General features: G+C 38.9%; 1 protein-coding gene and 1 pseudogene across 1 annotated transcript in view; one reads left to right on the top strand and one right to left on the bottom strand.

The window, feature by feature from the left end:
* SCAF8 (SR-related CTD associated factor 8) overlaps positions 1-23,971 on the top strand; it is a 77,018-nt gene that overhangs the window by 9,371 nt on the left and 43,676 nt on the right. Inside the window, 1 exon segment of the mRNA XM_028508641.2 lies at positions 23,591-23,674. Coding sequence (XP_028364442.1) covers positions 23,591-23,674 — 84 coding nt within the window.
* LOC114494086 lies at positions 11,034-12,776 on the bottom strand (annotated as a pseudogene).

Here is a 23,971-nt window from a genome sequence, read left to right on the forward strand (position 1 = left end):
TTTTTTCCTGCAAGGTTTGTCCGTTGCAAAGTTAGGTTTCCCCCTGGTAACAAGTATCTTAGGGGGAGATATTTTGGAACTATGCAGATGCCTTGTTACTCATCAAACTTGCATCCATTCATAGTTTTTGCCTGAATCAGTTGATTTTTCATTGTTTATGTATCAGTGTTAGTTGGCGTTAACTTTTTTCTTCCCATTTATGTATGTACACATTTTAATTAGTATGAACGTAATGGATTTTTTTTTATCCATTGGGGTTTTGATGCTTACATTGTCTCTCGGTTTTGACCAGTCCAAGCTCATTCAAGCTGGCTCCTGTGCTTTTTTTTTTTAATTTTTAATTTTTTTTTCACATATGCTCATCATTTTTTGAGTACCCCATTTCTTGTATGATAAGACATTCCCACTCCATTCCTGGAATCAGCCATTTCTCCAAGGAGCCCTTATAGTTTCTTTTTCTAGTAGCTATCTATGAACAGATTGAGCTGGAAATTATATATGTAGGTGAACATGCATATATGTATATATACAGATTTTCATGGTTTTTAAAAAAATCTATTTACCTAAAAAGCCATTGAGTTCATCCTGATATTGTCAATTCCATTCTAACACCGAAGGGGTCATTCCGGGCTTTCCGCTTTCCTAATCTGTAATTTCTTCCTCTGAGAAAACTGGTTTCTGTTATTCACAATATATTTACTTACTTTGATAAACCCTAAGGTACCCGAGAGTAGTTTCAGAGTTGCTAAACCTTATGGCTGTGAAAACAAACCTTTAACTGGAATTTAATATTTGTTTATTGTTCATGTTTTATTTAGACTTAAGGTATATAGTGAAAATACTGTATTCAAACATTGCTTGATTAGTTTCTTTTTGTAAGTGTAGTTCTATTCATTTAAAATATAATTAAGTTCATTTTTTTCTGTCTGTATTCCATTTTTTTCCTTTTCTTCCATTTTTGTTATTTTTTTTTTAGTATGCAAAATAGTTTTCAAATCAAATAAGAAGCCAAAAATTCAGAGGTTTAGTTCTAGAGGTCTTAGATTTGTTTCATTTATAGGGGTCAGTAGACTTTTTCTGTAGAGGACCAGATAGTAAATATTTTAGGTTTTGTGGGCCACTTACGGTATTTTTTTTACATGTTCTTGTCTTTCACAAAACCATTTTGGCTTGGGGGCCTACAAGAACAGGGCACAGGCCATACTTTGCTGGCCCCTGCTGCAGCCTTTAAAACCTAGAACTTGATTTATAGCAAGCATGCTGTTTATAAATCAGAATAAAATTGAGCTGGAAGGTATGTTCCTTATAGGCCTTATTAGGCTTATTTCAACATTATAAACAAATAATACAGCTTAAAAGACCAATAGTGAAAATATTAAACAAATATCTTGAGCACGTAACCACCATGTGCAGACACTATTCTAGACTCTAGAAATTTAATAGTGTACAAAACAGATTTAAAAAGCATGCAAAAAAAAATCTGGTGGCATTTACATTCAGTTTTTGTGGGTGTGTACTGCAAAGGAATGTTTTGTGTGTTTTTTTTTTTGTTCATTTAGTGATATTTTATCTACTAAAAGTGTTTTCATGTTAATTGCATAGTGAGCATTCTTTCTTAAAAACTTGAGGAAAATACAGCAAAGGGAGAAAATTCACTTATTGCTTCCCATTTCCTTTTTTGTGTAGTGATTTTTATTTGAAAATGATCCACCGTCATGAAGCTTTCAGCGTGCAGCTACACTAACTCACTAAAAAGGAAGACAATTAAGTAAAACCTCATTAATGGGGACAGAGAACCCAGACTTAATTTCATGATAAGTACATGTGTATTATAGGATTTTTAAAAAGTATTCAAGTATGTAACAGTAATTCAGCTAATCTTGCCTTAAGTCTTTAATGAATAAAGGAGAATGAGAAGGATTTTCAATACTGTCCATAGTTGAGGACCACTGTGAAAGTAGTTGCTTATGTAGTTTCTTGAAATAGGGAGAAAGAAAATCTGATAATGTTAATATTTATCTAATAAAAGCAAAAAAAAACTATGTGTAGGTTATCTATTTTGTCTAAATATCAACACTGCTGAAAAAAATAAAACGAGTTTTACCATGTTACATGTTTGCTGCTGAAATGACTTTGAGTAGTTTTTAAGTGTTTAATAAATGAGTGCCTTTTCATTTTTTTTGTTAAGCTTTATTGAGATGTGAATAATTTCTTTTGTAAGGGTTATTAACATCTTTGGCCTTTTTTTCTTTTTTTAATACTAAGAAAAGTGATTTTCAGTGCAATAGCAACTGGTGACTGGAAAGAATGCTAGAAAGTATTTGCTGGTGGTTTGAGTTTTATTATTTATGCATTTTTGCCGCCCATCTAGCATTGTGTTCTGCACAGTGGTTGCCAGCATTAATTAGATGCTGCCTCCTTTTTCTGGGACAGCTCGTATTCTCACAGGGTGGGGAATGGCAGTGGGTTTCCACGGAGTTAGAGGAAGGTAGTGTGACGAGTATTATGACACAAGGAATGGTGATACTGCAGTTGTGTACTGTGTGTACACTCTTCTGTGTATATTGTGATGTGCTCAGCATGCGGGAGGAGACATTGTGTGAGGCAAAGAATAAAGATCATTTTCTAGGGAGTGTCAGCTTTGGGTAGGGTACAGGACTGGGAGGAGTGACGGAGAATTAGCCAAGGGTTTTCTGGTGGAGGGCCTTCGTGTACTATGCCCAAGACCTCATTTTTAATCAAAAGGGAGTGGAGACTGAATGGTTTTACATAAAAGCACAAGTTTTAAATTTGTGTTTAAGAAAGGTGATTAGTGTCTTTGTAGTAGCAGGGCAGGGCCATGGAGGGATGGGGTTGTGGGGAGAAGGAAGATATAATTAGTAGAGAAGAGATGAGGGGCTCCATGAGAGTAATAATGGGGAGAAGAAGACGGGATGAATGCAGGAGAAATTTAATAATAATAGAGAGGTGGGTATGAGGAAGAAGAAGGTGTGCCGGGGCTTTGGCTAAGTAACCAGGTAGATAAAATGGTATGGCACCAGTCACTGAGATGGGCAAGCCAGGAGGAGCAAAACGTCTTTGAGGAGAAAGAGGGTTGGGTTGGGTGGGGCATAATTTTTCCCACATGGAATAAAAGATCTTAAGCATGGAAGAAGGGTTGAAATCACCCATGTCTCATTCATCCAGAGACACTTACTGTAGCTTTGTACTTGACTGTTTGGCATCTGTGGGACGTTAAGGTGGAGATACCCAGCTGGATATGTAGGTCAGGCTAGAGATGAAGGTTTAGAAGAGGGTACAGTCATCTGTGGAGGTGATAACAGAGAAAGAATGAAAGAAAGCTTAGAGCAAAATCTTATGGATTATTAAATGTTCTTCAGTTGCTTTTTTTTTCTTCCCAGAATCCTTTGGCTCCTTTTTCCTATCATTGTATTTGTGTATACAAGGACATTCAAAAAGCAACTCTATGAAATATACTTAACTTTAAATTCTGCTTATACAACCAGATGTTCTTGTGTGCAAATTAAAATTTCAGTAGTAAATTGAATGATCTATATTTATTTTCTATTTTTAACTTATTTTTATTGTTGACACTATTACCGATGCCCCCATTTTCTCCCCCTTAAAAATTTTTTTTTGATGTGTGTGTGTGAGAGACAGACAGACATTGATTTGTTGTTCCACTCACTTGGGCATTTGTTGGTTGATTCTTATATGTGCCCCGACTGGGGATTGGACCCGCAACCATGGCACATTGGGATGAAGCTTAAACCAAATGAATTCCCCAGCCAGGACTGAATTTTGTTTAATGAGATTTTAATAGGATTTCTTAACATTAAGCCTACTTATATCATTAACATTTTGTTAGCTCCTCATAGTAATGCTTTACCTTAAATCTCTCTATAGCAACCACTTTGTGAACATGGAATTGTGAATTTAAAGGGTATATCATTAGAAATAGAACCCATATTTATTTGAGAAATTTCAGCTAATGTGGTTTATGGGGACTTGTTACATAGAGGATTTATAAATGAATTATTTTTCCTCTTTTCATTTGGCCTTTTGACAGTTACTGGTATTTCTGAAAATAAGAGGAGGTAAATTTTACACGTTTCATTTTGATGTTTGTAAAAGACATAGGTAAGAACTGAAATTAAATAAAGATTAGTTTGGACCCCAAGGAAAATTTAAACAGAAGAGTTATTTTTATATATGTGTATGTGTGTTTACATGTATGTGTTTTGTTTTCTTATGGAGAATTATTTCAGTTCCTTTTGGTTTCAGAACAGGATAGCTAAAGACCCTTACAGTTGCATTAGGCGTAATAACTATAGGCGTATTTTGAGTTTGTGGTTCCATAGTTGGGTTCCTTGTTTACTTCCATGCTTATACTTGCTTTCCAGAAATTACAAATTTTAAATCTGAAAAAAGCTGTGTGGATAGTATATCTTTTAACAGACTCATTTTATGGATGAAGAATCAAGTTTCTGATAAAACTTGTTCAGAATCACAGTTTATCAGAGGCATATGCTCAGCGGCCAAATTAGAAGAAAAATCTGCTCTCTGTGTCTCAGTTCTTGTTTTCATTTTTTCCATAAGGAATTTTTGAATGAGATTTTGGTAGTGTTTATGTGTGTTGGAGGTGGAGGGGGAGTGGGAATTGGTGATTGTTAGTAGACTATAATCATCTCATGCTAACGCTGAGCCAGAGTAAGGAACAGACTACTGTACTGCCACTCCTGTTCACCAAATAGATCGCCCTGGGACAACACGCATTCTTTGGCAGGGAGTACTGTACAGACACATTCACTTAGTCAGCAGTTTTCTAACGACTCAGTAAAACAACCTTTGAGCGCAAAGCTCGTGCGTCTTGATCTTTTTTGTAGGAGTGCAGTCACTCCATATGCTTGTATCCCTAGCATGTTTTTAATACTCACATTGCTATGTGGTGGCTACTTTGTAACTACATCCTTTAGATTTTCGTAGATTACTATTAGAATGCTCCTGGTACGGGTATGTTAAAGCATGATAGGGCAACAAAAGTATTGTGGCTGCCGTCAAAGTAAGATGTTACAGGTTATAGTTGGCAAGAAAGAAGATAGTTGTTTCACCATTTAAAAAATGGGATTAGACAGGATAAGCTCTAGGATGTCTTAAATGTTAACACTAATAATGAACAAGTTTTCCAAGTTTTAGTTTACTCATTTTTTTAAAAGAACATCTGTTTCATCTGTTTTTGTTTGTTTGTTTAAAATATTTTATTTTTAGAGAGGGGGAGGGAGAAAGAGGGAGAAAGATATTAATGTGTGGTTGCCTATTGCCCATCTCCTACTGGGGACCTGGCCTGCAACCAGGCATGTGCCCTGACTGGGAATGGAACCAATGGCCCTTTGGTTCACAGGCCATCACTCAATCCACTGAGCCGCACTAACCAGGGCTAATTTACTCATTTTGAAGTTAGGGATAATGATGCCTGCCTTGACTACCTTTCAGAATTGATGTATTTAAAATAGTGGCTGGTTTTAAAATAATAAAAAAAATTCGTTTGAATACATAAAATTATAAAATAACTTCATAAAGTATTTGGAAAGCTAAAGGATACGAGTTCTAATATCCTTAGCTTTCTAAAATGTTTTTTTTTTCTAAAATAGTTTCCTTAGAGATAACTGAAGAATATGAAGGATAGAAAGTTTAAAAAAGGCCACAACTGGGAACTTTTAGTGTCATTGTGAAAATCTGTCTCCCTGTAAAGTATCTCCACATTATAACATACTTTATTACTGGATAAAAGTTACGGAGATTATGAGAAAATACTAGGTTATGTTCAGCATATTTTCCAAGTTGGAGAATTTTTTGAGCAACAGAAAGTAACAGAATACAGACCATGATGTGTTTTGGACGAATGATATTACTGGTTGACATTTATAAGAATTTCATTGTTTTACTAAAGTCAGTAAGACTTTTAAGAAAATCAATTTTAAACAGTTATGAAGAGGATAATTTTGCTTCAGAATGTGGATCTTCAAGTATCTAGTTCATGTGTATACATACATCTACACACATATATACACACACACACACACATATATATATATATATTACGCATGTGTAGAAATGCTTGAAGGCAGCCTGCCAGCCTTTTTAACAGCGGTTATTTCTTAAGAGAGCAATAGGTGAATAGGGTGCAGTGAATGGGAGCTTTTAATATTTAGAATTTTTCACACTCAGCATTTTATTACCATATTACTTTTGTAATATTTCCCCCAAACCTAAAATACTATGTGTCTTATCTTTTGGGAGAAGGATGGAGTTGGCCTATTTTAGTATTTTGACTGAATTGTTTAGAGAAAGTGAGTTTATTAAGGGTTGGAAAACTCTGAAACCTGGTTGAGAATTGCTTAAAATTCGTATTTAAATGGAGTTTGTTTAGCTGTTACTTGATTAGTAGACATACTAAGCTTCATAATCTGGTGTCTTCTGCTTACCGTTCTCTTGGCTATTAATTTGGTTGGCGCCGTTAAATGGTGTGTCTCCAGTTCTCTGCGGTCTTACTCCGTGACTCCACTGTGTGTGCATGTTCGGTTGGTGGCTAGCGGGTGGACCTTTTTGCCTTGTTTTTGGAAAATGTGTGTCTTGGTAGCCAGAAGAACCGGGTTTGAGACATGGCTTTGTAACTCATTACAGTTTGAATTTAGTTAAGTCAGCTAAGCTTACACATCTACAAAGTCAGAATAATAAACATTAGTCTTACTGGGCCATTCTGAAGGTAAAAATGGCATAGCATTTGTGACAGTACTGAATAATTGACACTGCTGTAGAGCTGTATAATAATATTTGTTACTCCTTGATTATGCTACTGTGTCTCTCTTTGTAGTCTTCGTGTCTTATTTCTGAAATAGTTTTACCCTAACCCCTAGTAAGCTCTTGTTCTACTTTCTCTCTGGTGTTTGGTTTTCCTTATAGTGGAACCTCGCTTCTTGAACTTAATTCATTCCAAAAAACTTTGAGAAGCATTTTGAGAACCAAATCTCCTTTGTCTCCTGAGAGCCACATGACTTGATCCATATAGGCATCAGCGTGAAAGGGCCGTTAGGAGAGAATTGAGACCTGAAGTTTTGTTAGACAACCGAGACATTTTCTTCTCTGAACAACTTGGTTGAGACCTGAATTGTTTGAGACCCGAGGTTTGACTGTTTCATTCTGTTTCTTCAACTGTCGTCTCTTCAGGAATGACTTGTATTTTCGTTTTTCTCTTCTGGGATTCAGTCTCCTATCTTCTAGGTATTTTGTGTGTATGTGCTCATGAAATAGTATTCTAATCACCTCAAATCTCAACTTGTCTTTTTCCACAAATGTCTTACTTTTACACTTTCTTTATTGTCAGCAGTAAAATCGTGTACTCAAACAGTCACACTTAAAACTTGTAATTTTCCTGGGTATCTCTCTTTTGTTTATGTATTTTCAGTCACGAAATCCAATGAATTATTTTAAAAAATGTTTTGTATTTTTTCTTTTTTATTCTCAATATTAAAATAATAAAAATAAATATTAGTGCTTTAGCCTATGTCCTCATCACTTCCCCCTTGGTTTAAATATGCTTATCCTATACATTGCACATTTACAACACTGTGAAACACAAAGGTTAACTATGCAAAGCTGTGCCCTGTATGTTCCCATCTGTGTGTCTTGTTTTGGGTGCTCCGATTCTTGAGGGGAAAAGCTCAGCATTCCACTGAGATTGTAGTGCTCTCTCCCATTGGGAAATGTCACTTCTCCAATCCTTTCTGAAAATGACTGTTTGTGAAGAGAGATTTACTGATGAGCGTGTTACAAATGTAAGTGGTGTGAAGGCAGAATCACAGCTGTGACAGGAATGCTGTCTTTTTCCAGCCAGTCCATTTTACTTCCGTTTTCTTTATTAAACCATTCTTTGTTTCCAAAGATGCACATTTTATTGTATTTGTCTGAATAGCTTCTGCAGAAGCATTTTTTATTTTGGCACTAAATTATGGCATGTGTTCGCTCTGGCCGGGTGGTTCAGTTGGTTGGAGCGTTATTCCATCCACCAAAAGGATACAGGTTTGATTCCTAGTCAGGACAGGTGCCTAGGTTGTGGGTTTGATCCCCTGTCGGGCACCTGCAGGGAGACAATTGATCAATGTTTTTCTCTCACATTGCTGTTTCTCTCTCACTCCCTCTCTCCCTCTGCCTCTCTCCCTCTCTCCCTCTCTCCCTCTCCCACTCTCCCCTCTCCCCTCTCTCCCTTCCTCCCTTCTCTCCCTTCCTCCCCCTCTCCCCTTACTCGCGCTCTAAAATCAGTGAAAATGTATCCTCGGGTGAGGATTAAAAAAAATTACGATGTGTTCTCGTTTTCATGAGGCCAAGCCTTAAGACCCTCATGGATCACCCGTGTTTAAGTGCCGCTTTAGTATGTTGTTCCTCTGTTAAATGCCACATGGGAACATGAGGGGAGGAAACTGAGATGCTGATCCACTAACAGTTAGGTAAATTGTCCTCCCAAACACCAGCTTCTTAATATACACACTTGTTTTTGCATTTAATTCTTACATATATAGTATAAAGTTGTAATTATTTCATATGTTTTGTATTTGTCATGTAACATATTAGACATTTTCTTATTTGTACCTTAGTAATATGTGTATCAGGATAACTGTCTCTTAGTATACCTTAAAAAAATCTCTCTTCCTGAACTTTTAAAAAAAAGTCATATAATATGTGAAAATAATCATGATTATGAGCACTTGTTTAAAATATTTGAAGTCACTAGAAAACATTTTATACTTGTGTTTAGCAACATGCTACATTTTTCTTCCAGATACTGTAATGTTTTTCAGTGTTGAAAATTTTTTTCAGCGCTAAAATTTTCATTATTTTGGTCATTTCTCTTTTTCTGCTGAAAACTTCTTTGCATTTAAGGCATTTTCTCCTTTATGAGGATGATTATAACTATAAAGTCTTTATTTGATAATTCCAACATCAACATTGTCTTGGGGTTGGCATTTGTTATCTTTTCCCTTTAACAGTGTGGACAGATTTTCCTGGAGGGGTGGGGGAGGGAGGGAGAAACAGAGAAAGAAAGAGAGAGGGAGGGGAGATCAAGAAAATTTGGTTTGTCTGCTGGACATTTGTAGTATTGTAGGACTTTCCTAAATCCTCTGAAGAACGTTTGGTTTAGCAGGCGATCAGCTTGGTAAGCAGGGTCCGGATGCAAGTTCTGCCCTGCCTTTTTGTGGTGGTTCTGGTGTCACTTCAGTTTTCAAAGCATTCATTTTGGTATTTAGGTGTGTGCCCGGCCCATGTGCCACTCCAGGGTTGGTTTCTAGGCATTGGGTTTACACGGGTTTCAGTTCTCAGAGCCTTCGCTCAGCTTCTTGGGGCCTGTTTCATGAAGGCATCATTCCAGGAGTGATCCCAGCACTTCAGTTAGTTCGCACATGGAACGGAGGGGCCTTCTCCAGCTCTCTCTGGGTTTCCCCACGCTACGTCCAGATCCCAGGGCCTCCCTTTTTTTTTTTTTTTTCTTCTTTTTCTTTTTTCTCTGGTCAGAAAGTCTCACAGGTTTAGCCTTCAGAGTGAAGTGGCAAGAGAGAAGAGAGAAAAAAATGCAGACTGCTTATCATATATTTTTGGATAATTAGGGCCCCTTTTCCTGGTTCCTCTTTCTGGAGGTGGTTCTTCTCTTGGGGTTTTAGGTGCTGTGTGTCCACAGTGGCTGCCCTCCAAGGCTCAGAAGAGCTGGGAAGAGAGGGAGAGGAGAGGAGAGGAGAGTCCCCTCCCCCACAGCATGAAGGAGCCCTTTTGGCTAGACAAAAGGGGGTTTCCTCAAGTGGTTTTGCTTCTTGTATTGGCCAAGTGTTCCATTCTGCCAGCTCTGGGATCAAAGCCCAGAGATAGTAGAGGAACACAAAACACTATGAAATTTACCTCAACACCCAAACACAGTACCGCCCCCCCCATCACTGGTCTTTATTCAAGTTTGACTCTAGTTTCCAGTTGGCTTGCTGTTTCACTTTTCAGTCCTCAGGTAGTTGCTTTTTGTAGTTGGGCGGTTGAGTTGTAATCAGTGAAAGGGAGTCTGTTGCTGGCGGAGTCCATGTTGGCTCACTGTAACTCCTGTGTACTTTTCTTTAAAGAGTATTTCTTAGCCCCCTTTACTCCAAGGATTTGGAAAAGATGTAAATTTGTGCATTGAATTAGAAGACCATGCAAATAAGTTTGTATGGCTTAAACTTACGTTTTTAAAATTTTGGGGTGTGGGGGAGAGTTGATTACAATTTTTCTTTGTTATTAATACAATTTTAAACTATAACTTAGATTCTTGAATAATTTCCTTTTTACAGTATTAAAAAGTGTAATATTAACCTTAGATACCCGCCATGCTTGAGAAATAGGATATTCTGCTTAATAATAGAAAATGTTAGTTGTTTATGTGCAAAAAACTGCATATAACCCCCAGGAAAGGGTAAATGGTTATAAAGCAGCTGAATATTTATATTTGTCATAATCTTGTTAGTACTTAACATACATCAAATTCTGGCATTATTTCTTTTTTTTCTTTCTCTCTTGAACTAGAGAATTTCTTTTTCTTTCCTCAAAACTTGTTATACAGGTTTGATCTTACTAGACAGATGTTTGCTTACTTCAGATTTATAATTTTAAGAAAACAGACATCATTTCCCCATATATCCTTGTGCTTTTAAAGGGGATTCTGGATTAGAGATTCTGAAGATGTACAGTTTTGTGTACTCTTTACCAAATAACATTGTTTATTACTTTCATTGTGTACTTAACTACATGCTCTGCAAACTATTGGTTTATTACAATGTCATCTGTCTCCAGGAGCGCACCCCATCTGTTCCGTAACGACGGAGACCTATTTGAAATGAGCGATGAATTGTTAGATTATAGAAAATTTTCACTTTCTGTTGTTTGTGCTGTATTGTATTTCCCAATTTTTCTGTACTAAAATGTTTTTGTAACTAGGAAAAAACTGTATACTCCCCACCCCCCCAAAAAAGACCGTTATTTCTGTGTTCACTCACTGGTTTTCTTTTAGGCATTATAACATTTCAGATTTTGTGTCCTTTGTGTTTGCCATTACGTATGGCAAGTTGTTCCCCCCCCAAAAATGCATTTGAAACTTTGTTCCGTTTAGTTGGTATAGATGGGGGACTGTGCCTTTGTTAAAAGCCTGATGTGATGTAAGGGGTCCTTGCTGTAGCATATCCTTTCGGCCATTGCTCTTTAAAAAGTTGTGATGGCTCAAGAATATTGCTACTTCAGTAGAAATTAACCCATCTTTGTATCTTTAGAGTTTTATTTCAAACATTCTTTACAATTTAATTTAAAAATCTCAGGGAAAAAGCCACTATTACTGTTTCAGAGCAGCAGTCCCTAACGTTTTTGGTACCAGGGACTGATTTTGTGGAAGACAGTTTGTCCACGGACTGGGGGTGGAGGATGGTTTTGGGGTGATTCAGGCACATTACATTTATTGTGCACTTTGTTTCTATTATTACTGTGTTGTGATGTATAATGAAATAATCATACAACTCACCATAATGCAGAACAGTGGGGGCCCCGAGCTCGTCTCCCTTCAATGAGGCGGTCCCCTCTGGAGGCGGTGGGAGACACGACACCCGAGGGTGCCACTTGCGCCAGCCCTGCTCTGTGATCTTGTTCAGGCTGGAAATGGGGGCAGGCTTCTCAGTGCTTTTGTGGCAGTCTTGGGGTATTGTGCCTTGACTGACTTATTTATTTACTTATTTTTGCCTGCAACAACCTTTTATTTTAGTTTTTTCCTTTAAGGCTACTGAAAATCTGCATGTAGCCAAGGCAGTTAATTCTCATAATAAAAGTATCCCCGCCCACATAGCCAAGGTCTCCATCAGAGTCCACAGTAAGCATGTGGTGGGGCACATTCTACTCCACAGGTGCATTTTCTTGTGAGCCTGTGGGGTTATGATGAATTCTTCCAGAAAATATTAGCTTCTCGCAGACGGCCTCCTTGACCGGTAAATTCCGTAGAACATGCGTTAAATGAGCAGCTTTGCTCTAATATCTAGGTCTTGTCGGCCTCATGGTAAAGTCTTGTGTCATTCATTCTGATGAGCACTCCACCAATTCTCATCCCCCCCCCCCAAAAAAAAAGAAAAACCGCAAGAACAGGAAAAAGCTGTAAGTCATTACTCTAATTTTCACACTTAGATTTGAAACTCCAAGATCATGAAGTTCATCCTCAAATAGGAGAACTTCAAAGAACTTAATCTGTGCTTTGTAGTAGATACAACCTTTAACTTGATCTGTGTGTAGATCTGTGTGTTGTAGATACAACCTTTAACTTGAGTGTCCCTCCAAGTAACATTCCCTTATAACCTGTTGTATAGATCCAGTCATACGGGTTTATAACCTCCTTGGAGTGTTCCTGCTTTCCTGCTTTCACTCTTCCGCACAGGCTGCTTTGAGCATTCCTTGGTAGTTGTTTACGTGTCTTAAAGCATCTGTAGCACAGGACGCGATCCGATCCCAAAGCCAGAACAGTGCTAGATTCTTAAAACTGTGTTCCCTGACATCATTTCGGGGAGGGATGATGGCCTATGCAGTTTATCAGCTAGCTTCTCCCTGTCCACCTTGGCAGCCGTCAGCTTCCAGGGCCTGGAGGAGAAGTCCTGGTGACTGCTCTGAAGTTGTGGGTCATCATGGCTGAGGCAGGGCCCACACGGGCCACACGGGACAGGATGGGATGGAGCAGCAGTGGATACCGGTTACCCTGCTCCTGCAGCCCAGCCTTGACCTAACCCGCTCACCTCCTGCTGTGTGGCCCTGTCCCAACAGCCCAAGGACCACTGTAGATGAATGGCCTGGGGTTTAGGGGCCCCTTTTTAGAATGTGCTTTTCTTAACGTTGAGTCTGATACAGTTAATTCTGATGTTATTTTCTGGTTACATTTATGTAAAGGGCATCTGATTTTGTGTGTTACTTTGTTACATGCTTAGATTGTCCTAATATTTTATATTGTAATCTCATACCAAAAATAACGTGGAAGTTGGTGTGATGTGGGAAAGGATAATTTGTATATAATGGAGTGAAAAACTTTGGGTATAGAGAATAGTAACTAGTTTTTGGTTGAAGTACAACGTGTAATAAGGTGTGTTGGTTCTCAGGTACTAAAGTTGGTGAATAATATGTATTTTTAAAAAAAGAAAGTTGGCTAACATTAATAACATAATTTTCAGGTGCACAACATTATAACTCGACATTGCATACTCTGCTGTGTGCTTACCATCTATTACCCTCTGTTTGACCCTCTTTACTCATCCCCCACCTCTTCGTCTCTGGTGACCACCACTCTCTTGTCTATCTGAGTTTTGGTTTGTTCGTTTGCTTGTAATTTTTTGTTTGATATTCCACATAAGAGTGAAATCATGCAGTTTTTGTCCTTTTCCATCTGACTTATTTCAGTTAGAGTAATACTCTCAAGATTCATCTGTTACTGCAGATGGCAACATTTGATCTTCTTTAGGGCCCAAGGAGTATTCCGCTGTATAGATACGTACCGTCCAGTCATCTGTTGAAGGACGTGTAGGTGGTTGCCATGTCTTGGCTGTTGTAACTAATGTAATGAACATGTGCTGCGTGTATCTTTATGAATAAGTGTTTTTTATATTTTTTAGGTGCATATGCTTTTTAAAATTTCTTTATCTGTGAACAAGTCTTATTCCTATATGCAAAATTCTGAATTTCTAGTTCTTTTTAACTTATTTATGAAAAAACAGAGAAATGTTTTTTTAATATATTTTATTGATTATGCTATTACAGTTGTCTCATTTCCCCCCTTCACTCCCTTCCTCCTTGCACACACCCTCCCACCCACATTCCCTCCTTTAGTTCATGTCCATGTGTCATATGTTCTTTAGCTTCTACATTTCCCATACTATTCTTGCCCTCCCCCTGTCTGTTTTCTCCTTACCATCTATGCTACTTATTCCCTGTACCTTTTCCCCCCTCTCTCCTCCTCCCGCTCCCTTGTTGCTATCCCTCCATGTGATCTCCATTTCTGTGGTTCTGTTCCTGTTCTAGTTGTTTGCTTAGTTTGCTTTTGTTTTAGGTGTGGTTTTTAATAACTGTGAGTTTGTTGTCTTTTTACTGTTCATATTTTTTATTTTCTTTTTCTTAGATAAGTCCCTTTAACATTTCATACAATAAGGGCTTGGTGATGATTAACTCCTTTAACTTGACCTTATCTGAGAAGCACTTTATCTGCCCTTCCATTCTAAATGAATGCTTTGCTGGATAGAGCAATCTGGGATGTAGGTTCTTGCCTTCCATGAGTTGGAATACTTCTTTCCAGTCCCTTCTTGCCTGCAAAGTCTCTTTTGAGAAATCAGCTGACAGTCTGATGGGAACTCCTTTGTAGGTGACTGTCCCCTTATCTCTTGCTAGTTCTAGGATTCTCATCTTCATTTTAATATTGGGTAATGTAATTATGATGTGCCTTGGTGTGTTCCTCCTTGGGTCCAACTTCTTTGGGACTCTCTGAGTTTCCTGGACTTCCTGGAAGTCTCTTTCCTTTGCCAGATTGAGGAAGTTCTCCTTTATTATTTGTTCAAATAAGTTTTCCACTTGTTGCTCTTCCGCTTCTCCTTCTGGTACCCTTATAATTCGGATGTTGGAACACTTCAGGATGTCCTGGAGGTTCCTAAGCCTCTCCTTATTTTTTTTTGAATTCTTGTTTCTCCATTCTTTTCTGATTGTATGTCTTTTTCTTCCTTCTGGTCCACTCCATTGATTTGAGACCCAGTTTTCTTTCCATCACTATTGGTTCCCTGTGCATTTTTCTTCATTTCACTTAGGGTAGCCTTCATTTTTTTCATCTAATTTGCGACCAAAATCAACCAATTCTATGAGCATCCTGATTACCAATGCTTTGAACTGTGTGTCAGATAGGTTGGCTATCTCTTGGTCGCTTAAAAGTATTGGCTCTGAAGCCTTGATTTGCTCTTTCATTTGAGCCTTGGGGGGGGGGGCGAAGGGGGTCAGGTTGCACCTGTTACGTATGAGGGGCAGAGCCTTAGGCGTTCTCCAGGGCAAGGCAGCCAGTTGCTGGGTTGTGATGCTGTATGTGGGGGCAGGATCCGAGAGGAAACAATGGTGCTTGCTCCGCTCTCTCTCCGATTTCAGTCTCCTCTGCCACTTCCCACAGGCAAATTGGGCCCGTCTAGTGCTGGTTCCCGGGTGGGTGGGTTTGTGTACGTCCTGGGACGCTGTGGGTCTCTCCAGTGAACTCTCCTGTGAGGCTGGGAGTCTCTCCCGGCACCTCAACCCCCACAGGTGTTTTCAATCGGTGCCTTTAGGCTTTATTTCCCCGGCTCTGGCCCTGGGTTGAGCCGTCTCTCTTGTTGCCTGTTTTCACCTGGTTTATCTGCGCTCGAGTGTGTGACTGCGGACAGCCAGCTGCTGCGCGCCTCACTGGGCTGCTCGTTGCCTCCCCCGCCCGTGCCCGGGGTCTGCGCCCCGGGTCTGCCAGCCGCCGCTCTTTCCTGCGTGACCCCTCTCTTCTCCGCCGGCCGGATGAGTGGTTGTCGGCACTTCCGTACAGTTCGACTTTCTGTCTGTTCTCGTGGGTTTTTGTTTCTAAATACTTGTTGTCCTTAGTTTTGGTTGTGCGAGGAGGCACAGTGTGTCCGCCTACACCTCCATTTTGGCCTCACGTCGAGAAATGTTTTATTTTAAAATTTAATTTCTACTTTGAATTACAAAAATAGTTTTCACAGAAGTACTTACGAAAGTTATGAAATCTATATAGTCAGCCCTGGCCGGGTGGCTCAGTTGTTTGGAGTATCTTCCCGCACACCGAAAGGTTGCGGGGTTGGCCCCTAGTCAGGGCACACACCTAGGTCGTGGGTGTAATACCCGGTCAGGCTGTGTGTGGGAGGCATCCTCTCACCCTGATGTTCCTCTCTGTCTCTCTCCCCCTTCCTTTCTCTGTCTAAAATCAATAAACATGTCCCTGGGTGAAGATTAAAATGATAAAGATAATAATAAAAATCTATATAGTCAGGTTAGAAAGTGAAAAATCAGTCGCAGTTTTGTTCTGTTTTATTAGTTTTCTGTTGCCGTGTAATACATTCCCACAAACTTAGCTTGTGGCTTAAAACGCCATATATTTATTTCACCATTTCCATGGGCCAGGATACAGGCACTGGTTAGCTGAGTCCTCTGCTGATGGTCTCACCAGGCAGCAGAGTGCACCCCAGCAGTGCTCCCATTTGAGACATGGGCTTCTCTCCCAAGCTCACTTAGGGTGTTCACTGAATACGGTTCTGGGCTGCTGCAGGACTGAGGTCTTTGTTCGGTTTGCTGGCTGTGGCTAGATGTTGCTCCCAGGTCCTAACAGCCACCCTCAGGTCATCGTAGCCATGTGGCTCTTCCCAAATGTGTCCTCATGTGGCAGTGAGAGACAATTTTCTGGTGTCTCTTCTTATATGGACACTAATCCTATGGGTTCAAGTCTCCCCAACTCTTTTTTTTTTAAATTAATTACTTTTTAAAAAATTTATTTTCTTTATTTTTTAGAGGAGGGGGGGAGAGAGAGAGAGAGAGAGAGAGAGATATCAATGTGCGGTTGCTGGGGGTCATGGCCTGCAACCCAGGCATGTACCCTGACTGGGAATCGAACCTGTGACACTTTGGTTTGCAGCCTGTGCTCAATCCACTGAGCTATGCCAGCCAGGGCTTCCCCAGCTCTTATGACCTCATTGAACCTTAATACCTCCAGAAAGGCCCTATTTCCAAATAGTCACATTAGGCTTTGGGACTTCTAACATACATTTTGTGGGGAGAGATGTAGAGTAGAGGGCCATTGTTGGCAGCTGGAGTTAGAACAAGATTGTATTAAAATATAATTATGCTTTTTAAAAGATTTTATTTATTTTAGAGAGATGGGGAAGGGAGGGAGAAAGAGAGGGAGTGAAACATCAATGTGTGGTTGCCTCTAGCACACCCCATACTGGGGATATGGCCTGCAACCCAGGCATGTGCCCTGACCGGGAATCAAACTGGTGATGCTTTGGTTCAGAGGGCTGTGCTCAATCCACTGAGCTACACCAGGCAGGGCAAAATATAATTATGCTTTTAAAGGTAACAAACACATATAATATGTGTGTACATTTTTTTAAGTACAAAAGATACTTTATTGGGCCCTGACTGGTATGGCTGACTTGGTTGGGCATCATCCTGCAAAGGGAAACATTGCCAGTTTGATTCCTGGGCAGGCCTCAGAGTCAATCAGTGTTTCTCTCTCACATTGATGTTTCCCTCTTTCTTTCTCCCTCCTTCCCCCTCTCTCTTAAAAAAATGATTTTTATTGGAGGCTCACTCTTCTCATGGTAAAGAGAACAGTGTTTTAGTTCTTCTGATGATTACCTTCATATTATAGTATTAAGCAGGATTTTTACACCAGTTTCTTCAATGGTCCATTTTAACATTATTGACTTTTTTGCAGTAACAGGCAAAGCATTAACTCACTCTTGTTGGTCATGTCCTCTGTAATACCTTGATTCGAGTGGTGGCCATCTGGAATTCTGCAGGACCAATTCTTTTTCTCTTCGGTTATATCTTCTTTTGTGTGTTAGGTGGCTTAAGTATTCTTTTTTGTTTCATCAGTCACCCATCTTTACTACATTTCTTTTTTTTTCTGGAAATTTGTGACATTTTGTGTGCTGATTCTACTTTACTCCCCATTCTGCTTTTCATTGTGAGTTGTTATACCTTTTAAAATTTTTATTTATTGTGCTCCCAACAGGAAGAAGAAAAAGATAGATGTCTGTAGTTAGCATGCTATCCTGAATGGATAGAGTCAAGATTGTATTGGTTCTAGGAAGTTTTGTGATTTCTGATTTTCTGACTTCTTTGGAGATTTGAGGGATCCTAACTAGTACTCTCAGGATGCTAAAGGACCATTGTTGGAAAAATGGATTGGGTTGATCACTACTTCAGTTATGTTAGGTTCAACTTGAAAATAGTTCCATTGGTCATAGAACCAGCAACTTTGAAGGCATAAGACTAGTGTGTAAAGGAGAAGATTTCACCCACATTTAATGGTTCTTTGGGGTATGTCAGATAATAAGTTCTTTGTTGGGCTCTTCTAAGGCGATAATAGTATTTATGTAATAGTGCTCAAATGGGGAAAGGCACTGACTTTTTGTAACTGAAGAGTTCACTTGAAGTAACAGTCAGTGGAACACATTTTGTTAAGTTTGGGGTAGTGGCCTCACTCAGTGCCTAGATGAGGGAAGTCCTGAGCGTGCTTTCCAGCAGTAATGAGCCTGCAGCGTCCATCTCCCCCAGGTAGTGCTCATTTGTTGCCCAATTCGGTGCTTGGCCTGCTTTTGTAAACACGTTTTCATGGAACACTCCCTGTCCATTTATATGCAGCTTGTCCATGGCTGCTTTCTTGCTATGGGGGTGGAGATAAGCAGTGTACTAGAGATCACATGGCCTCTGAAGCCTAAAATATTTTCTGTGATGACCCTTGCCTGGTCAGTGATTAACAGACTTACAAATCTTTATTAGAAATGAAAGTTTTGTTTTTGTTGTTGTTGGAGTAGCTGCCAGCATCTAGTATCTCAGTTTTAGGTAAAGGATTCCTGAAATCGTGATTTGATTTGAAGAAGTTGTTTTCAGATCTAATAATATACATTGGATATCGTGCTTACAAATGATATTATAGAAATTTAAAATGTCACTAGTTCAAAGAGCACTTTTCAGTGTATCTTTGGGAAATTGAAACATAAAGAATGTATTAATTAGGCTGAAAATCCAAGCTGTTGATTACTATTTTTCCTTTAAATTGGTAAGTCTTGAGTAGCCAGAGGAATGGACAGGTCAAGACTGGGACTTCATTTTGATCACTGGGGTCAGATGTATGTGTTTTTATAAGTAAAGATTTGTTCACATGGTATGAGGGGGGAAATCTTGGGTTTAGAAAGTAGAGTGTAGACATAGCAGGCACCAGAAGCCCTAGTGAAATTAAAATAGTCTTAATTAAGGGAATAATTTGATGGAAAAAAACTAGCAGGATCAGCAGCCACTTTAGACTCTGGAAAACATGGTAACAGGGATTCCGAGTCCGAGACATACTGGTAGATGGAGGGACTACAGTGTATGTGTGGGAAAACGAGTATGCAGAAAGCCCAGGCCTTGAGAGCGAGGTGTGGAGATGAGGGTCATCAGGGAGAGGAAAAGGAAGGTGCCCAAGTCAACTGTTCCTCTTCTCCAGCATTTTCCACTGTGAAACCATGGTGTGTTTTCTGTCCAGACCGAATTTTGAGAATACAGAGAGAATCACATTCCCAGTTTCGGGTGGCAGATTGATACATTTGATTAGTATGAAGATGGAATGAAGCTTGGTACTTCCTAATGGCAATGTTATTGCAGTGTTAATAAGTTATTAGCTGGATAATAATGGTTTATTATTGAACACTGGCTATCAAACATTCTGTCACGATCTGATTAAACATAATAAGGTCATGTGTCTTTACATTGCATCATGTACAGAGGTTTTCAGAAGCTTTGAATGGGCTAGAAGCATATATCCTCACTATAGTCTTTTTCTAAAATACTGAATGTTATAGTGACATTCATAAAAATTCTCAACAAATAGCCTTTGATGGCGGTCCTAGACGATTTGAGTTTGGAGCTGAGGGTTGAGCAACGGTGGAACATACAGAACACTTAAACTTGGCTGTGGAACTAGCATAGAGGGAGAACTGGATGATGACACGCTCTCTCTGATGTCACGTGCTGGACTCATACTGGTTCATTAAATATGTAAATTTATCCTCCACCTACTTCAGAAAGAGCTTGGGGGCATCTTAGTAAGGTGAGTCACAGCTGAACATAGGTTTTATTTTTGCATACAGCACAGCTAGTTAACTGTTAGGGAAGTACATGTTAGTAGAGACCTGAGGTATACATTTGGGCTAGTAGACATCAGCAAGGTCCCGAGAAGTCAGTGCCCTGGAAGGGGAACACGTTACATCATTATTTTTCAATAAAAAATAGACACGTGGGAATTAGCTTGGTCATTCTTGTGTTTCTGAATTTAAGGAAAATATATTTTGTGAATTATTAGATAAGGGACTTTTTTGGGTAGAGATAATTATGTAACAGGTTGGTAAAAGATAATTTTTTTAAATCAATCTTTATAAGTTAAGAACTTAATATTAAATTTTAGTTCAGGCATTTGGCAAGGAATTAGATCATCTATGCCTGTATCCTGATGATCAAATTTAATAAAGACATGATACTTCAGAGGATCTAGAGAAACTGTGGAAACATATGTATGAAGTGATGCTGTGAAAAGTGCTAAATCATTCAGTATTTCTCTGAGTAGGACCTTAAGTTTCTACCATAGATGCATTTTTGAAAGGGGTTCTCAGATGAGAGCTGACCTTTCAGGCTGTTGAAAATGTTTGACAAGTCTAAATTATATTTTCCCTACCTCATTACCCCCACAGCCTTCCGTTTTCCCATTCTCCCCCGACTGCCCCCCACCCTGCCCTGCTCCCCCCACCAAAAAACGGAAAGCAAGCAAAGGTTTGGTCTTCTAGTGTATGGACTAATGCTTGACTGACACTTCAGGGCTTACTACAGAAAAATGAAAAGTCATGTATTGTCAACCATAGGGAGAACTTGATACATCTTCCTTGCCCTAGTAATATAAGTTTCTATAGAGAGGACCTTCGGGTAGCTGTGTGAAGACATATTTGATCGATCCTTTAATATCATTCATTCAAATGGAGAATACCCACCGAAGAGAAGGATTTTAACAATGGCTGACAGTGCTGAGCTACTTTAGTGTGTTCTAAAAAAGGTTTATATGTAATGTTTCTGTGAGATCAGTATTATTTTTATTTTGTAGATAAGAATACTAAGCTTCAGGGCTTCAGCAGCTTGTAATAAGGTGACTTAATTGGAATTCAAATCCAGGTCCTACTGTGTAAAACTTGCACAATGCTGCGTCTTGTGTGCATTTGTTCTATTTTAATTTATTCTTAATAAATATCTATTCTCTGCACAGAGGATAAAGTTTGGAGCAAAGGAAACAACCTAAACAGAGGCAAGGTTTTTTTTTTTTTTTTTTAGAACTGTTTCTCTAGTACAAAGGTGGCAAACACAAGGCCCGAGGGCCGAATCCGGCCCTCCACCTTGTTTTATCCAGCCCAGCACCTTGTTTCTACCCAGCGGCCGTGCCAAGCTCTAGCTTAACGGTTAAGGAGTGGTTACATTTCTACAGTCCTAACATTACATTCGGCCCTTTGAAGACGACTGTAAGGCTGATGTGCCCCCAGTGAACATGAGTTTGACACCCTGCTCTAGTAGAAGAGGGCAGGAGTGGGTCTCCAGTGGGCGGCAGCCTGAGACTAAGAAATTCTTTGCTTTATTTTTGCACCTGGTGAGTAGACTGGCATAAGAGTAGGAAGTGAGGCTATAGGTATACTAAAATTCCCTGTGAGTTTGACAGAGGTAGCTTCTTAAAGGATCGGATGAGATTCTAACCCTGGTTGGGCATTATTATCAACAGGTGGACACTTTATGGACACTTAAAGGGAAGGATGTTTGTATGCTGTACCAGGCTTGATTTCAACTTGGATAACTCTTGGTGTAGAGTTAACCTCTTATTAACTTGAACTGCATTAAGGAACTTACATCCTTTGTCTTTTATTAATACTCAGTCATTAAATCATCACATAAGTAAATTACTGCAGTGAATGCTTTCAAGGTGAGTAACAGTTGAATGAAAGCATGACCAGGAGGTTTTGATTTGGTTGGAGAGGCTAGGGAAGGCTTTCCTCACTAGGGGGTGCTTTAACTGAGAGGGAGGAGTGTGCTTTAGCTAGTGAGGCGGTCCTGGTGGGTGGTAGTCCAAATAGAGAACAAACCCTTTTTAAAGGTTTCGTGTTAGGGAACTGGTAAAGCTCCAAGTGCCTGGAGCAGAGGGCTGGGGAGGGATTCGAGGGGTTAGATGAAACTGGAGAGGCAGGCAGGAGTTAGGTCAGGCAGGGCCTTGTATATGCAGATGTGTATGCTTCTTCAAAGAATGGGAAGTCATTGACCTTTTTAAGGGGTACAGAGAGTGGGTGGTGTTAACCACTTAATCAGATTAGTTTCTGTAAAGATAGACATGCCACATCCATTTAGGTGTTCTCTGTATGAGAGATGAAGGTAATTTGGACTGTGGTTGTGATCATGGTTGGAGGAGGAGAGGAGACAAATATGAAGAAAACTGGGTAAAAATTAATAGAATTCAGTGAAGGATAGGTTATAAGAGGTGCTGGAAGGTTATATAGAAAACTTCCAGATATCTAGTTGATTAACCAACAAATTTGGTTTACCATTGCTCTTATTGTCTGTACAAGTTGTTTTTGCAGTGTCGTAATGGCCAAAGTTTAGCTTCCCAACTTGTACATAGTATCTTACAGTATTATTTCAAATTTGAGCATTACTCAATACAATGCAAATTTTAAGCAGTATTCATTTAAGCTTAGTTAATTCTGTTTCCTAATTCCCCACCTTGTCTTTGTTTCCTCTGTAAGCAGTATTATCCTTTGCTCATATGAGAAGTTTCAGAACAAAAAATTTTTTGGTGGGGAGATTATTGTTCAATATTATCCCTTGATTTTTAAATAGTTTTTTTTGAGATGTAATTCACATACCATATAATTAACCAATTTATATAATTCAGTGGTTCTTAGTACAGTTGTACAACCATCACCACATTCAGTTTTAGAATATTTTTTGTTACCCTCAAAAAGAAATGCGGTACTTATTAGTACTCCTTATTTCTCCCCACCCACCATTCTCCCCCTCAACTGTCAACAGTCATCAATTGATTTGTTTTTTTTCTAGACATTTCACATAAGTGTAACCCTGTAACATTTTTTTAATATGGCTTTTTCCTTAAAACTGAGCATAGTATTTTTAAGGTTCCTCTATTTTGTAGCATGTATTGCTACATTTCTTTTTCATGACGAATGTTTCATTGAATGTTGATAACACTTATTGTTTATTCAATTTTGATCAGTCAATGGACATTTGGGTGGTTTTCACTTTTTAAATGAGTTTTCAATAAATAATGTTTCAATAATCATTTGTGTACATGTTTTTATGTGAACATGTATTTACAACTCCCTTGAGTATTACATATCTCATAGTAGAATTGCTGGGCCATGTTATATATTACTGTTTTATTTCTTAAGTAACTGCCAAGGTGTTTTCCAATGCTGCTGTACCATTTTACATTCTCACTAGCAATGTATAAGGGTTCTACTTTCTCCACATTCTTACTAACACTATTTTTTGACTATAAGCAAGTGTGACTGATACAATGTAGTTCTGACTTGCATTTCCCTGATGGCTAATCATGTTGAACTTGACTTTTAAAAGAAAGGCAGCACTTTGATTTCATTGAGAGTATAAAACTAGAAATGTTTGGTAATTTCATGTAATTGCTTTGAGGCAATTAGCATTGCTGAATTTAAAATTTGGGTTTTTTTCCCCCCATTAGTTATATTCCCTGAATGACTACAAACCACCGATTTCTAAAGCAAAAATGACTCAAATTACTAAGGCAGCCATCAAAGCTATTAAGGTGAGTAATAAATTTTATTCTTGTTTTTAAAAAAATAAACTATTCTAATATTTTGTAGTTGGGGTAATTTTTACAGATGGTATGTGTTCTTCCTCTTTACAGAGTTAATACGTGTTCATGGGGGAAAACACAAAAATAAAAACATGTTACTACGAGCTCTCCTACCTAAAGATAAACACTTAACATTTGATAAACATTCTTCCATAAACTTTGAAGCAATCATTTTCCCATACTTTTCTCAGGCAGGTAAGATTTTAGATAAAGCCACATTTTGGAGAATGTGTTTATTAACACTGC

This window comes from Phyllostomus discolor, chromosome 4 (genome assembly GCF_004126475.2).
Source record: "Phyllostomus discolor isolate MPI-MPIP mPhyDis1 chromosome 4, mPhyDis1.pri.v3, whole genome shotgun sequence".
NCBI classification, from domain to species: domain Eukaryota; kingdom Metazoa; phylum Chordata; class Mammalia; order Chiroptera; family Phyllostomidae; genus Phyllostomus; species Phyllostomus discolor.